The sequence below is a fragment of the Trachemys scripta genome, chromosome 12 (assembly GCF_013100865.1).
Source record: "Trachemys scripta elegans isolate TJP31775 chromosome 12, CAS_Tse_1.0, whole genome shotgun sequence".
Classification (NCBI taxonomy): Eukaryota; Metazoa; Chordata; order Testudines; family Emydidae; genus Trachemys; species Trachemys scripta.
Genome location: NC_048309.1, coordinates 3,224,194 through 3,241,159, shown reverse-complemented (window position 1 = coordinate 3,241,159; position 16,966 = coordinate 3,224,194). Strand labels below are relative to the sequence as shown.

General features: G+C 53.7%; 1 protein-coding gene across 1 annotated transcript; it reads left to right on the top strand.

Moving 5' to 3' along the window:
- The first annotated feature begins 771 nt into the window (after positions 1-771).
- FKBP1A (FKBP prolyl isomerase 1A) lies at positions 772-16,721 on the top strand. The gene is made up of 5 exons (XM_034787386.1): positions 772-930; positions 1,047-1,094; positions 12,327-12,439; positions 15,110-15,271; positions 15,671-16,721. The coding sequence occupies exons 1-4, from the start codon at positions 894-896 to the stop codon at positions 15,236-15,238; spliced, it is 327 nt and encodes a 108-aa protein (XP_034643277.1). The 5' UTR covers positions 772-893; the 3' UTR covers positions 15,239-15,271; positions 15,671-16,721.
- Positions 16,722-16,966: the final 245 nt, after the last annotated feature.

Sequence of the window (16,966 nt, the reverse complement as noted above, 5' to 3'; positions counted from 1 at the left end):
AGTATAGGCTAGGGTGACCAGACAGCAAGTGTGAAAAATCGGGACAGGGGGTGGGGGGTACTAGGAGCCTATATAAAAAAAGACCCCCCACATTGGGACTGTCCCTATAAAATCGGGACATCTAGGCACCCTAGTATAGGGTGATCAGGCAGGCGGAGATTAGGGGCTTTTTTTTTATATAGGCAACTATACCCTCCCCGCCCCCGAAAAAAAGTGTCCTGGCGTGTCACCCGTGCGAGCTGTCAGCCCAGGTCGGATTTTCACCCCCGCCCCGAGCGATGGCGTTACACCGATACAGGGAGGCCGGGCCTGACAGTGCATCAGTGCAGCCCCCCCAGCCCCCAGGGCTGACCCCGACAAGCGCTGGGACGGAGGCGAGCTCATGGGGCTCGCTGGACAGTCTTACCCGCCTGCTCTCTGCAGCGAGCCCGGCCTGGGACAATAGGGGCGCGGAGCGCTACCTCGATGTTCCCAAGCCCCAGCTCCTGGAGTCGTGTGACTGCAGCGCCTCGGTCTCGGGGAGGGGGGGGGCTGCGGAGCCGCTGGGACACGTGCCCGGCGCAGGAGAGGCTCCAGGCCGGCGGGCGGCAGCGGCTCCGCTCAGGGGCGCCTGGTTCCCATGGCAACGATCCCGGCGCGCCCTGTGGGGCCAAGATGGCCGCCCTGCGGCGGCCCGACGCGGCTCCGCGCGCAGGGGAGCGAGGGGGTGGGGTGGGGGACTTCACGCAAGATGGCCGCCGCCTCCGCGCAGGGCGGGGCCTCTCTAGGCGGCGAGCTCTCTATGGCGGCGTGCGGCCGGGCCGGGCCGAGGAGGCTGCGCATGCGCACGCGGTCTCCTCCTGAGCTGAGTGCGGCGGCTGCGGGATCGGGCGGGCGGCGGCTGCGGCAGCGGGATGGGCGTGCACGTGGAGACCATCGCCCCCGGAGACGGTGAGGGGAGCCCGGGCCCGCCGCCCCCCGGGGGACCCCCGGCCTCGCCCCATCACCCCCCCCCCCCGGTCCCCTCCCGGTCCCACCGCTCACGGTCTCTCTGTCTCTCCCCGCAGGGCGGACCTTCCCCAAGCGCGGACAGACCTGCGTGGTGCACTACACGGGTGAGTCCCGCCGCGGGGGGGGGCTGAGCCCTGGGGGGCCGTGCCCCGTGGGGTGGGGGCTGTGTCCTATGGGCTGTGCCCCGTGGGGTGGGGGCTGTGCCGGGGGGGGTATGCCCTATAGGCTGTGCCCTGTGGGAGGCTGTGCCCCGTGGGGTGGAGGCTGTGCTGGGGGGCCTGTGCCCTATAGGCTGTGCCCCGTGGGGTGGGGGCTGTGCTGGGGGGCTGTGCCCCGTGGGGTGAGGGCTGTGCCCTGTGGGAGGCTGTGCTGGGGGGCCGTGCCCTATAGGCTGTGCCCCGTGGGGTGGGGGCTGTGCCCTGTGGGAGGCTGTGCTGGGGGGCTGTGCCCCGTGGGGTGGAGGCTGTGCTGGGGGGCTGTGCCCTATAGGCTGTGCTCCGTGGGGTGGGGGCTGTGTCCCATGAGGTGGAGGCTCAGGTCTGCATCGTGGAGTGGAGGAGCTCCAAGCATTTGATGGAGCTGGGGGGGACGACAGTAGGGTGTGTGGCTTGTGGGGGAGGGACCATGGGATGGGCCACTGCCCCCCCTCCCTCCAGGAGTAAGAGGGGGAAGGTACATGGAGGTCTCCATTGTGGATTGGCTGGGGGGCAGGCCGTTGCTCGCCTTTTGGAACCTGGCTTTTGCAAGGCTATGAAGACTCCTGGTACAGAAGGAGTCTCTCCTTGCGTACGTGCCCCCGTAAGTGCTGAGACCGACCCGCAAGAGTCGAGAGCAGACGCCCCCCCGGACTGGGATACATGTTTAAGGGGTAACCGTTCACTGCAGCACTTGAAACAGCTGCTTTGTAGCCCTGTGTTCAGGCAGTCCCTGGTGGGCTGTGTAGCTGGAAAGCTCCTTCGCGTGCAATATTCTGCTAGGGATCATCTCACTTTGTTCTTTGCTGTGTGTCTTCTGATGGGTTCCCTAGAGACACGTGCATTTAGCAGCCCCACCCTTGGGTGTAGGTCAAATAGGAGGTGCTTTGGTGAAGTTTCTGGGTGTCCTACTGTTTGGTTGGCTCTGTGGTCTAGCAGGAGGGCCCGCAAGCGACTTGCCCCGTCATCTTTCCCTAATATCTCCAGTGTTCTACCCTTCTCAGCCAGAAGTCTGTTCCCTTTGATGGTGGAAAAGGGATAAGCCTGTGGGATGGCGGCATGGAGTCCAAATGCTGTGTGTCCATCTACATTACAGGTGTCAAGAACCTGATTGTAATAGGATTCCAACTTCAGCGTAGGCAGGACTATAATGCGGTCAATGTCTTGGTGCTGTCCAAAGCTTCAGCCACAGAAGAAGGGGAAGGTCAGGGGACAGTGTTTTAACTGGGTCTCAAGACACAATTGTATTAGTGTAGAGTGTAAGTACCATGACGTGGTTGATAGTGTCTCCTTTACACAAGAAGTCAGAGGTAGTTCTCTGTTTTGGAGAATCCTTTCTGTGAAGGAGCTGTTCATTCTGTGCTCTGGTCAGGTTATTATCTCTCTCTCTCTCTCTCTCTCGCCATAAATTCTTGACTAAACCTAGTTGTAAAGTCTTCCTGACAAGCAATTAAAAACATTAAAGCTGTGTAGAAGGGTTGGGCTTGCTGCTCCGTGGCTCAGAAATATCTGAGCAGACTAACCTCTCTCCACAGCCGCACGCCCTGTAGTGACACATGTTCTTGTTCCTGCCCAATCCTCATTCCTTGCCGGTTACCTTTTAACACTCTCCATGATGGAACATTGTGCATCTGCTGGGACAAGCAAATAGCCTATTTTACCCTCTTTGGCGATTCTTTGCCCTCCTGGTTTGACGCCGGATTGGCTGTGATGTAAAATGGCACACCAGCTCAGCCAACCTGCAGCTCTCGGTTCTAGGATCAGTGCTGTAGCTGTGAAGAGGGGCAGTGGGAGATGCCAGCTGTCGTTTGGTGAGCGATGGATGTTTTATGACTTGGTTGCCTGTCTCTGTTCTGGCTTGGTAGTGTAGGACTCCCAGTTCATGGTGGTGGTCATTCCAAGGTCTTTCTAAGGCACACGTTGCTATAGCTTAGCCTATTAGCACTGTCTTCAGTAACTTCGTCACTTTTAAGATAAATAATCTCAGATAGTTCTCCCCTGTCTCCAATGCTCCAAACTCTAGTCTTCCTCCTGTCCTAAGGAAAGAGGGGAGGTGGCAGTCTCCTGGGGTTGCTACTGTTTGAAGAAGAGCCACTGTCAGGATGGGGTGAGGAACGCCTGGGCCCATCTCCCTCCCCCAAGCTGTGGAGCTGTGCCCCTTACAGTCCTGCCCCATGGTGGGGGTAGGGGGAGGGGAAGGTTCCAGGGTACGGTGAGGCTAGATCTCTGTGCTGGCTCCTGCAAGGCTGATGGCTCACAACCAGGCCATCTGCTTCTCCTTCCTTCCCCGTTAACCTTTTAATTGGGGGCGGGGTGGGGGAGAGGAAGTGGGGCTGCCTCTTTTGCCGGCAGCCCCATTTCCTCTGCCAGTGGAAGAACAAAGGGATGGCTGGCAGGCACTCAAGTGGCTCTCGGTGGGCCAGCGTTGCTGCCTGCCAGCCCTCCGAACTCCCCAGCAGCATCCCCTCTCCCATCCCTATTGCGAGCCTTTACTGGCTTTGAGGCAGCACAGATGCTTCTCCCTGGGATCCCTTCCTAACTCCTCCCCACAGATTCATTCAGGGTGAGTTGTCCCAAGTGTTTCCTTCCCGTCCCATCCCCACTACAGATCTCAGGCTACTTTCGAAGCAGCAGCAGTCTGTCTTCAGTGCTGTCCCCCCCCCCACCCCGTCCGTTACCCCCCCGCCGCTTATATTCTAATGGCCCTTGGGGCTGAGGGTTTGCGCTGAATTTTTGGTTCCTTGAGAGAATGGCAGCTCAGCAGTGAGAGACCCTGGTCTGCTGACCCCCCGGGACAATGCCAGCAAAACTCTCCAGTCTGCGCAGTGGCTGTTGGCTCTACAAACCCCCTCTCCCTGTACGTGGGGCTTGTCAAGAGCAGGATGAGTCAAGGCCTGCTGTGCACATTGGAGAGGGGACTTGTGTCCTAAATAAACGTTTCAGGCATGCACAGCTCGACTCCCCTGTCTGCTGGCTATTTAGTAACATTCCTGGAATCTAGAACCGCGTAAACGAGAGCACTGATTTGGAGCGCATTGTATGCGGTTCCCAACAGGTACCTTAAAGGGCACAGATATGGGATTAATCCCCAAATCAGAATTGTCTGAAGTGCAAACAGCTTCTCCTCTTGGCAGTGAAGGAATTTCCGGTCCCAAGGCTGCATACTTGTAGCTTTCTGTAATGGCTCACAATTGCTACATGGCAATGCAGGTCTTATTTAATTCAGCTTCATTACGGTACAGTTCTGGAGTCATTTGATGAGACAGTTATTTTTTGTCATATATCTAGATCTGAAACCATTGCAACATAATTAAATGGGGATCTTTGAGAACGGTCTATTTAATAGTATCAATGTACCTATTATGTTGAATTTGCAAAGCGAGAGAAGCTCAGGCTCTCTTGCATGGATGTGATTAGCAAGAGCAAAGCAGCTTCGCTTCGCTGGGTGCAGGTAAACCACAGCGTTCCTGTTCCTTTGTCCTATTTGGTTTCATTTTAACACATCTGGTTCTCGAGCGCGGTGACTTTGTTGGCAAACGCAATACGTGCTTTTTACCTGTCTGTGGAGACGTCTCTCTAGGCTGCCACTTTGTATGTGTTCAGGATGTTGCTGTACCCGTTCTTTAGCAATAGAATGTGTGTGCTGCACGTGTGGGGTGGTAGTGGGCTCTGGTCCCCCGGGTGGCTGACCCAGCACTTCCACAAGGGTTTCATTTTATAAAATCAGTCAAACTGAGCGTTCATGAAAGATTGACATCCTTGGAGCTTGATGTGTCTAATCCGCATAGGCTGTATTCCTGGGCCAGAGCGTCCGTGTTCCCCTGAGCTTCCCTACCGAGGTACCTTGACCCTCTTCCACAGGGACCACCTCTAGCAGAAAGAGGATGCTCTTGGCTGAGTCCCCATTTTGGCTTTCACCATGGACACCTGTCCACCATGAACTAGACTTGGAGCCAACTCAAATATGTAATTGATCAAAATCAGCCACTCTATTGTAGGGTAATCAGTCTTGTGCCTGTCTTTAAAAATGGGGCAGGGTGATCCTGGCAATTAGACCAATGCGCCTTACCACAGTGTCAGGTAAACAAGTTAGAAGAATAGTATTAAAGCACCTAGGAAAGCATGCTAGACCAACCAGTACCGTGTGTAAGGGGAAGTTGTCTCTCTCCACCCTGGGAGGATTCTTGGAGAGGTTAGTAATGCGGCAGCTAAGGAGCCCTGCTGGATAGAACACATTTGGGTTTTCAAAAAAGCCTTTGATAAAGTCTGTTACAAAAGGCTATTAAGGAAACTAAGTGGAGAGTAAAGTTCTCTCATGTATTAGAAACTGGCTAAGAGAAAATAGTGGGACTGAATAGCTGCTTCTGAACGGGGAAGTAGGTTAATTGTGAGGAGTCCGAAGAATCCGTGCTAGGGCTGGTTACTAATGATCCGGGGGGGGTGGGGGGGGAGTAGGATGGCAAAGTGTACTGAGGCTGCAGTTATTTAGCCCAGTTGGGACTCGAAGGGATATAGAAGAGCCACAGAAAGACCTAATGTAAGTGGGAGATTGGGTAACATGGTGGGGATGTTCACATAGCGCTTCTCATTGTGGTGTCTGCACTCCAGGCTTCTGGCTGGCCGTGGTAGGTGGAGGGAGTTCCCGCTTGCTGAGGGTGAGCTGGGTGAGGGCCGGAAGGTGAAGTTTAGTGGCGGCAAATGCAGGATGTGGGATACCGGAAGGGAGATGTAGGTGTCACTGTGGCCAGCTCAGTGAAAACACTTGCTGCACGGTGCCACTGAGAAAGAGGCAGTCAGGTGTGCGGCTGCACTGAGGGAAGGACAATATCCCCAGGCTGTTGTGGAAATTGGTGGTAGCCTCGCCTGGAATACCGCGGTCAGTTTGAATCATTCACATCTCTACAGCACGTGGCAGAAATTAGAAAAGGTCAAGAGAAGGGCAGTGGATGTGGAAAAGCTTCTGTAGGAAGAGTCTAGAAAAATTAATACTGGCTAACTTAGAGGGGAGATTAATCAAATAGTGTCCCTTAATTAATAGCACCTCACTGAGCTTGTTAGGAGTTGGTTTGAATTGGTTTGAAGGTTAGAATCTGTCCATGTAGGCTGTAAACTGTTTGGGGCGGCGCCTGGCACAGTGGGTCGCTGATCCATGATTGGGGCCCCAAGGTGCTGCCATAAATACAAAGCATGACTATTGTCTGTTGTTAGGAAGAGATTTCCCTCACGGGTATGTTGTTACATAACTGTCCATTGTGGGGTTTAACACCTTCCTTTAGCATCTGGCATTGGTCACTGGCAGGATGCTGGACTGGTGACCTCTGGTGTGCTGCTGTTATCCACAGGCTACCTCTGTTGGTCATAACTGAGCCAGATTGATCGTAGCTGACCTAGCGTTGCAAGGTTTCCTGCCCCTTTACCAGTCGTTAGGAAACGCAGCTGGCCTGAGCAGAGGTGTCTTATCTTAGAGCATTAGGATGACATAAAGAAGAACAGGAGTACTTGTGGCACCTTAGAGACTAACAAATTTATTAGAGCATAAGCTTTCGGGGATGACATAGGCATTCTGTTCATACCTCGTGCAGTAAACAGTGCTAGTGCAGGAATGTTCTTTGTTTTCCATGCCATTTCTCGCAGCCTCTTCTCCAGTGAGGGCCCTGTCTACCTTGACGCTGCTTTTCAGTTTAGGAGATGGAGGGGCCTGAAGCTGCTGGTTCATCCAGAGGGCAGGCGGATTTCAGGCCATCCCTCTTCCAGCACTGTTGACCAAGAGGGCAGGGTGCTGGGCAGGGGAGCTTTAGCTGGCTTGCACATTGCATCTTGGGAACGGCCAAGTGCATGCTGTCTGCAGCTCCTGAAGCAGACCCAAGGGCTGTGTTCCGGGATCCCTGGTGCAGGAGGTAGATTGCTTTCTGGATTACATGCCCCGCAGTACTAGTACAATGCCTTCTCTTTCGCATTGCACAGTAAACATAACCCTGTCTGCGAACCTTAAACTTCCTGTTGGCTTGGTTTTGCTGTCAGCAGTTTGTGCCATGATCTCAGAGATCAGGCCTCCAAAGAGGAATTGGTACAAGACTCCACATCCTTAATGGCATGGGAACAGCCTGCCTGAGGGAGTGGCTCTTGCCCTGGGCCAGGCAGCCACACTTGGTCCATGGAGGGGCCTGGGCTGGAGCTGCGGCACGTCTGGTGCTCGCCTTTGGAGCTCACTACACCTCCCCTCTGATGTAGCCCAGAGCTGTTGAGTTGCAGGCTCATTTCTTTTTGAGGGGGAGGGGCTCTTGAAGAGGGGAACCTTGCATGAGAGGCGATGCTAAGGGAGGGTGGGGGACACATCCTCCTGTCTCCTTTGCAGCTGGTTTTGCTCTGTGGTTGTTTCTAAAGGCGTGTAGACCTCAGCTAGCGACATGGTTTGCAGTAACATGCCAGATGCAGCACGTTGTCCTCTTGCTCAAGGGGCCGAATGAGAAACATCCAGTCCAAACCCGCTACAGGAGTAAATACAGAAGGCCCAGGAAGCAGAGCTCTGCTCATGGGAGTCGGGAGGCAACGTCCCGGTGGGCAGCCTGGCTCTCTCCCACCCCGGCCCTCTCCACTGCCGGAGAGCAAAGGAGGGGGCTGGGGTTCCCAGGGTGCTTTCCTGCTTGTGGGCTCCATTTCAGCCTCTGATTAGTTGGTGTCTTGATGCTTCGCCTCCAGCCACTGGAAGGAAAGAGTCTCTGGTCCCAGAGCATCTGAAGAAAAGGGGTAGCTGTCTTTGCTACTCTGCCCCTCTCTTTCGGGATGGTTCTCCGCTCGGCATAACTCCAGGATCTGCTAGAGCTTCCCCAATCCGCTGCAGTGTGGAAGTGACTTGATTTTTGACAGTGTCACAGCTGCCCAGAGGGTTCCAAAGAGCATCTGTGAAACTGACTAGCATCCTGTTAATTTCCCTCTGCCCCAGGGGGCAGATGTGAGCAGAGGCACTAGAGCCATGCGTTTGCAGACTCAGGAAAACACTTCATCGGGTCATACTTGGAAAGTGAAGCTCTTCAGGGCTGGGGCCACATTTCCCTGTGCACTGCCTGTTACAGCGGTGCCCTGATCCTCACTGGGGCCTCTTACATGAGTTTAAATTCTGCAGGAAATTGGATGCCTTGGTGTCCACCCCACTGCACACATTGGCCAGGGCAGGAGGCGGTTCACTGGTGCACAGACTTCGAGCGCTGGCCTGGCCGTGGTGCATTGTACCTGAATGTAGAGCAGGCAAGGTTAGGGAATAGTTTCTCCCTTTGTCACTATAGTTTGCAGTTGGCTTGTGGGAACTCCCTAGCACGAACGTCGTAGCCGGGCCATGAGGTGCTCAGCTCTATGCCGAAGTCACAAGCTTGTAGGGGAAGGAAATCAGTAACCTTGGTGCCATCCCTGGTGCTGTAGGCATGCACGCCACCAGGGCCGTGTGCTAAACTGAGGGTGCAGAGACGCCGGGGAGAGGAAAAGAATGGCCATACCTGTCCCTTCGGAGCGTGAGGGGCTCCTGTGCCACACCCCTCATTAATAGAATGCTGATAATTGGGAGAGGAAAGAGGAGCTGGGGGAGGGAGGGGATTATCAGCGAGAGGGAAAGTTCACTCCCTCTCTCTTTGTGCCCTTGCTCCAGCTGGTTGCAGCACCTCCCTGGCAGCATTGTGTTCTGCTTCCCGGAAAGGAAGCCTTGGAAGAGAACATCGTGGTGGTGGTGGGAGAGGGGAGGATAGCGAAACACTGTCCAGCCTGACCCTGTAAAACTACCAGCCTTCTGCTCCCTGCTTTGGTGCGGCACCCAGTGTGTGGCTCAAAGGCGCAGCAGACGGTGGCTGGTTTGTGGAGCCCAGGTGCGAGAAGGCTGAGAACCGAGAGGGATTGTATCCCCGAGAAAAGCAAACAGTGACTACTAGCTCATTGTTCCCTGGGCCAGGCCGGTGTTTTGCTTGGCAGGGCTATGCCGGTGCTGACTTGCTGAGCCAGGGACCTCGGAGTTGAATTCTTTGGTGCAATGAAGCTGCTTTCCAAGCATTGGGCACGTTAGCAGTATTTGCAAAATCCCTGGAGCTTGTTCCTGTAAATGAACAAAACTCCAGCAAACACAGGCCTGCATGGAGGTAGGGTGGAGTGCTAGTGGGTGACCTGAATGGAGCTGGACAGTACCATGTGAGAACTGGGCTAATTGCAGTTAGATCTCCTCTGACACGCAGCAAGGCACGGAGCTCCTCTTAGCCTGCCAGCACGCTCTGTACTCGCAGACAATCCCCATTATCGGCCGGCTCGCCTACGCTCTCAACGGGGCAGCGCCATGGCGGAGCCTGGGGCGCTGCGAGCTAGAATGGGGGCCGGGCGCACTGTGCTTTGGTTTTTTCGCTATTGTAAGGCGATGGTAATTACAGCACTTTGGGAGGTACTCTGGAAATGTTCTGTAATGGATTGTACAAGAATGGTCTCCACACGGCAACGTGCTCCAGCCTGTTATTAAATCTGAACTGTGCCGTGCGGCGAGGGCTGTTTCACACAGGTTAGAAAGCGTGTGGATCACTGTAGGGCAGATTTCACTTTGTGTACCTGGCTTTGGAATTATTTTGCCTTTCAAATGTGCTCTGCTGGCTTCGAGTCTTTAGTCTCGGAAAGGCAGGCGGTGCTGCCTCAGCACTGCTGGTGAGCGGGGAGCTAATGGGCCTCGTTTGGAAAGGCCTTGTCTCGCTTTGTGTGGGTTTGTGTCTATACCCCTCGGGAATGCTGGTTGGATAGCAGCAGGCGGCCTGACGAGCAGGGATCCCACCCGCTGAGTGTGGTGTTAGCAGTCCTGTCGCATGGTTGTTTTGACACGGCCGGTCAGGGACAGCCGATTTGAGCCAGTGCACACACAACTCATTCCCAGATTGATCGATCAAGGAGCAGCTCATCTAGTCGGCATTGTGTAGGGCGAGTTCTTGTGCTGCTTGCATCTCCCTTCACTGGTGTATTCACACATGCGAGGAACTTCCGTGGTTACTGCTCTCCCAGCACGGGGCTTTGTCCGTCCCCTTCCTTCCATTATATTGCTCCTCTCCAAGCAGCTCTACCCAGACCCATATCCTTGGCCCTCCCACCCACTTCCTATTTGGTTATGGCCCTAGACACTCTGGCTGCTGTGATAACACAGTCTGAAGTAAGATGTAATTTGTTCTCCCCGTGTACACAGTGCATTTTGTCCTCTTGCCCCCGGGCAGTGACTCACTGTCTGCCCTGATTAGGGGAAATCTCTCTGGACAGTGTCCTGCTGGACGAGACAACGGATTTATTTTTCCAAGAGTAAAACAGCTTCTGTTGGGGAAAACATGCTTGTTTTTGAAGAACTGGGGAAAAGAGGAGTGTGGGTAATGCAGTTAGTTAATCATTACACTCTCGGTTACTCTCCAGCCTGTTTGTAGTAGCTAACTAGCCTGTTCCAGTCTGGTGCCTGTGGGGGTTGATTTCTCAGTCACCTGTTGTTAGCGGGATCCAGGGCTCCTGTAGAAAGGAGACCCATCCCTGGGCTAAACCGCCTCAGGCATCCTTTGTCGCAAACTGATAGTGTGACCCTTTAGTTCTGCTTACAGACCCGCTTCATTGCCCTGCTTCAGTTTAGTGAGCACAACGATTTCCTGTGCACCTTGAGCCCCTCGTTCTGTGGCTGTTCTCGGAAGCCCCATGGTTTGGATTTCTTGTGTTGGTGGGGTCCCAGCTCAGTTCCCCTTGGAACCGGCTAGACTGTCCCCTGGCTGCCTCTGGCCACGTGTGGAGGGCTAGAGGAATGTGTGGGATGAGGACAAAGCCAGTAAAATGGGATGCTGACTCCATGAGAACACCCGGTGGTGCAGAAATCACTTTTGATGCATTGTGTGCTCCAGGCTCCTCTCATGTGTGCAGCCCCCAAAGGGCTTATTCCTGGGTTGGCCGTTTGTGTAAGAAACTTGGCCAATGGACAAGCTCTGCTGCTTGTATAAGGCAGTGAAAGCTCCCAAGTTTCCCCAAGAAGGTCACGGAAACTCCAAGGAGCAAGGGAGGGAACTGCCAGAAGAGGAGGAAATTCCTCCTTTGCTTGTGTTCAGGAACTATATTTAGCCCCGAGGATGTTAACCTTGCCTTAGCCGAAGTACCAATGCACTCACTGTGGTAAGGGCGAGGTACAGGGCTCCCTTAGAAGAGGTGTGTATTCTGCACCTCGCATAACATGGCCCCGATTCTGGCTGTAGCTTGTGGGTTCTTGTGCGCTCAAATCCAAACTGAAACAAGCCAGGGGATCCAGGAGAAACACCTTGATGCGAGTGCCTCCATTACAGCTTCTAGCAGCAGATCAGCGTGGGTGTGCTGGGCAGTGTTGGCTCTCTAAAAGCCCTGCCATCTCCCCTCTTAGCTGGGTGCGGTTGGTAGCGCAGGAGCCAGAAAGCCTGGCATTCACTGCACAGCTTCTTTCAGCTTTGCGTGCCTGGTTGGCATGGCAATTGGTGGTTGCAGATCTGTGGTCAGAAGCGAGAGGAGCGATTTGTCTGTGCTCCTACAGACTAACTGGGGATTTTGACCTTGTGAAGAGCAAGGTGCGATCAGGCCAGCAAGAACAATGGTGCAGTCTGCTGTGCGACGTGACCCATCAAGGAGCACCAGGTGATGGAAGGGCTCTTCCCCCTCCCCGCCATCATTGTTGTTCCCATCTTTCTTCTGGGCTCGTGAGGCTTGCATGTGATCTGACATGTCAGGAAGCTGTTCCTGACCCAGGAGGGAGTGATAAATCCACCTGTTCTGTCTGAACATTTCTTCTCTCCGTGACCTTAGCTTCTCCCCTTGCATTGCCAGCTAGAAGGCATAGCATCTGGAGTTGCACTCAATTCATTGGGTCCAGCTGCAAGTGGTGTTTGGGAACGTCTTCCCTCTGGGAGCTCTGCAATCTGGGCGTGCATCCTGTGGGGGCATCTGTACTTGAAAAGCTGCCCCCTGGAGGCAGTAACTGACCTCTGCTGGGAGCCCACCCTGATGCCAGGACTGCAACGTTTGGCATCGGTGTCTGGGAGCCAGTGCCCTGCTGTTCACATGGGTGGTCAGACTGCACCAGGGTTTGACGCAGCGTGGGGTCTTTTCCATGCTGCGTGTTTGATATATTGCTTCTCTTTTCAGGTATGCTGGAGGATGGGAAAAAGTTTGATTCCTCCCGCGACAGGAACAAGCCATTCAAGTTTGTGATGGGCAAGCAGGAGGTGATCCGCGGCTGGGAAGAAGGGGTTGCACAGGTGTGTTGCTGTGTCCCTCTGTCTGTTGCGAGGGCAGTTTGGAGATGAGCAGCTGAGGATCAGAGACGTGGGAGAGACTCATGCTTGCGGCATGTGCTGTTCTCTTCTTTTCCCCGATCCAGGATTTTGAGTGTGGGAGTAAATGTCACCTTCTGCCTCACCGCCTCCTGGATCTGATGAGCTCAGCGGGGTTGGGCCTGCCAAGCCCTTCAGTGGGACACCTACAGGGTGTCAGTGACACAGTAGGTGCCATCTCTCCTGCTGAATCTGCACTGACCCAACGTCCCAGCACAGTCTCTCAGATGAGACAGACCCAAAGTGGGGCTACCATCTCCCGGGCTGCCCCTCCTGCTTGGGAAGAGCTCCCTGTAAACATCTGCAGAATCATTGTCCACCATCAGATCTCTCCTTAAAACTCTTCTTTGCTATGGTGCCTACAAAAAACGGGACAGTGGCTGGCTGCTGGCGTGCTCAGACCATCGCCTGTCATGCTGACCTATAGTGCCTCGCTGTTTTCCTTGGGGCTCTCCTGTATGTCTGTATCCATCTGGCGTCTCAGCTTATACTTAGATTGTCAACTCTGTGGGGCAGAGACCATCTTTTGGTTCTGTGTTTGTACAGCACCTAGCACAGTGGGGCCCTGGTCTATGACGAGGGCTCCTAGATGCTAGATAGTAAATAAATGTGTCCCTGGAAAATGGAGCCCAAGGCATGCTGTAGGCGGGAGAGTGCAACCTGTATTGTCCTGGCCAAATTCCAGTTGGGTTCCTGGGCTCTGCCCTGCCCCCTTTGAGACCCTGCAGTTTCAGTAGGACGTGGATACTTACTTCCCATCGTTCCTGACTGTGCAGGGCTCACACTTCACCTTGTGTGTAGCAGTCCCTGCCTAATACAGAGCTGGCCAGTATCCTGAGGAAATGGGCTGTGAGCTCCCCTTCTCACAGCTCATATGAAGGGCATCTTCTATTCTGCTTCCTCTCCTGAGTGCATCGCCTTAACCAGGATCTAAAAATAGGACGTGTAGCCCATTTTCAGTGTGTCCTTCGCTTTCCTCTTTCAAATGCTCTTCCTACTTCCTGTTATCTACTCCCCACTGGCTTCCTGTGTCTCCTGCTGCATTCCCTGTGCCCAGGGCCTTGGGCCTTGCTCCTGTTCCAGGGTGTGTCACTCAGATTTGCATCCATTTCACTGTCAGTCTTCTGTGTCTCTGTAACGGGGGGTGTCGGTCTGCCCTGCTCTTTTGTCATCTCCTCCTCCCGCCGAGTGTTACTGTCTCTGCTCTGCTCTCCTTTCCCCACCTGGCTGGCCCAGCACATGTAGCCAGAAGAATGATGGTATTTTCTAAAGCACCAAACTCCCATGGACTTTCACTAGCACCTGGGTGCCTAACTCGCTTGGGTGCTCTGGAAAATCTCACCCCAAGTACCTTCCACCCAAAGTGATGGGGGCGAAATGTGTGCTGGGGTGGGGCTTCCAGGGCATTTGTGGCTTGGAGGACTAACCATCACTAGGCAACGGGCGTGCCCTTGTGGCTGTTGTCCTAACATGTCCATGTCTAGGCAGGGGTGACAGGAGGAATCGAAGCCAAGTCCGAGATTTCCCCCCAGTCTCATTCTTCTCTTATTCCTGGCTTTCCACTGCGCTTTGCAGAGTGCTCGTGGGTGGAACGCTGAGCTGTCTCCGCTCAGAGTGGGTGGCACAGCAGGCTTCGTTAGCTGCCTTTGTCCGCACAGCACATGTGCGAGTCCCCGTGTCTTTGGTTGACGTCCCATGCAGCATGCCTGTAACCCAGCCCCTGATCAGAGCAGAACAGCTGTCTGCTGTAATGCTGGTTGAGTCAGGAACTTGAATACAGGTGCATATCACTTCCATGGTTTATGCCAATCCTCTGCAGAACTGTGGAGCCTGGCATCAAACTTACACTAGCTGAGGCTGCGGGTCTTTGACTAACCAGAGAAAGGAGCATCTGCCATGGTGCTGAAGTACCGTGGGCAGAAAGGTTAGTGCACATAGCTAACGTATTCCCTTCTCACAAGAATCATGGGTGCATTCATTCTGAGTGAGGTGATTCCCGTGTTCGTCTGTAATCTAGTCTAAATGGAATTAGTTCCCACACAGTCACCACCTAGATCCATCAGTAGGAGCAGGATGGAATCTGAGCACGTACAGGAGATAAGTGATTTCTTCTCCCTCTGTGTCTTCAGGAATAACCTGAGGAGGAGGATGGGCTGCATTGCAAGGGCTAATTATTATTAATTATCTGTGTTACCCTAGTGCCTGGGAGCCGTAGTCATGAAGAGGTGCTGGTCCATGTGCTAGCGCCGTACGAACCCTGAACAAACGGCGGCCTCTCCCCAAAGAGCTTACAGCCAAAGTCTAAGACAAGATAACAGATAGCTACAGACAGGGGAATACAAGGAAACAATGAGACTTTGTCAGCGTGACGGGCAGTGGTCTGAGCACACGAGCAGCCTGACCGTGGTCATTGTTCTGTTGTCTGTTCCCTGAATGATGTCTCCTCTGTGCGGTGGGCAGAATGCCCGCGTGCTAACATCGGGCGCTGCCCTGTGGGTAGCTGCCCTGGCTAGAACATGCTTTGCGCTGTCGAGGTGCCTTTGCCTGTTTTGGAGTTTTTGCATTCGTCTGACTTTGTTCTGTGTCTTTCCACAGATGAGTGTTGGGCAGAGAGCAAAGATGATCATCTCTCCAGATTACGCCTATGGTTCTACTGGCCACCCAGGCATCATCCCCCCAAATGCCACGCTAATTTTTGATGTGGAGCTTATGAAATTGGAATGACAGGAGGCCCCTTCCTCAACTCCCTGTTCTTGGGTAGGTGAAGGCCTGGTGACCTCATCTCAGAGGAGGGGAAGTAGCATCAGTCAGGAGTGTGTGGGGAGGAGGGGACGGTGTTGCCTGTAACAGGGTTTGAGGGAAGTAGACGGAGCCTGCTTGTGTGTAGAGATTTGGGTGGCTTGGCCTGCTCCGAGGTGAAGCAGAGCATAGATCTGCTCCTAACCCAGCACAGCAAGTGGGGCTTCGTGGGGCAGGCGGGAGAGTTAATTGCAAAAGCCGAACATGCCTCAGAATGCGCCTGCTCCGGGCTGCAATGGTTTTGTCTTCAAATCCCCTCACATAGCCCAGTTACTCCCTCCAGGGGTTTTGGGACTCCGAGTTGGGCTCCCTCCGCAGCCCACTTTGATGCATTGGCTCCTCTTCTCTCTCCTACAGGTTTGGCACATGGAGGACTCCAGAATCTCGGCTTCAAGAAAAATGCACATGACTTTGTCTGGAGCTTTTCCTGATATTCCACGACACTCGTTGTATAACCGTATCCCTGATTGAATGTGTCTGATCACTCAGCTTTGCTTCTGACTCTTCCTCCTTGTGTTGTGCTTTTATGTCTTTTCAACTATACGTCGTAAACCTCACCATTTTGGGGGTCAAATTCTTAATCTTCTTTTTGTTCTGGGTATAGATTAAGTTGTGTATGATGGAGCATTTACCAGTAAGTACACGGATGGGTTAACCTGAGATAGGAATTGTTTGAACAAAGAAAACCTGTTAATTTTTTGGATGCAAATATCTATTGTGTATTAAAAAAAACAAATGGCTGCTGCTCCAAAAGCCATAGCTCTCGAGGCGCTATCGAGGGCTGATTGACTCTGGAAAGCAGAGTAGTTCTAGGCTAATGTATTTGTTCCCTTGGCTGAAACTGGGCCCCTGGGAGCGACTCGCTTCCCCTTTCCCGTCTGCCTTGTGGAAGGACAGTTTCAACGCGGTGTTGATGCCCCAGCAGTGTTTTTCCTCCAGGGTGGCTGGGGCTGCCCTGACTGCTACCCATTGACTTTTCCATCTCTTGGTTATTTTCTCTTGTATTTCAAAGACCTTTTTATCTTTAGCCATCAAAGCTCTGCAACTACCTAAATTCAAGAACTTGAATTGAACTTTTAAATTGAAGGTGCTGTTTACGGGGGGGGTGGGGAAGGGGGGAGATACAAAAAGAAACCAGCCCACAAGAGAAAACCCAAACCCCAGTCGTCGTCATTACGACTTAGACCTGAGTGTTCTCTACCAAAACTTGATGCTGGTCATCACAGCCTGCAGCAGTCTCACGTATGACGCACAGCTCCTGCTCCGCTGCGGTCCTTCCCACTCGCCTGCCTCTGCCCTGTGTAGTAATTTTTGGTAAGAGAAATTGCCGCCATCACGTCCTCCTCCACCACATTAAAGTATCACGTTTTATTATTGCAATAAAATGCTTTATGCTGGCTTTTCTCAACTCCTGTGTCGGAGGTTTTTCGCTCGCCTCTCTGCCGTTGAGCCCGGCTGGCTAACAGCGCACTGACACGGAAGCTGGGGGTGGAGGCAGCAGATCTGTGTGGATGCACAGCTGCCTTCGTTGGCTGAGGTGTGCCAGGTCTCTCCAGAGCGAGGCGTTTGAATTCGGTATCTCGGCCCTTTCGGCTCAGAGAGGCTGAGAACTTGCCTTGGACGCCTTGAGTGTCAGTGACAGGGCAGCCTGCC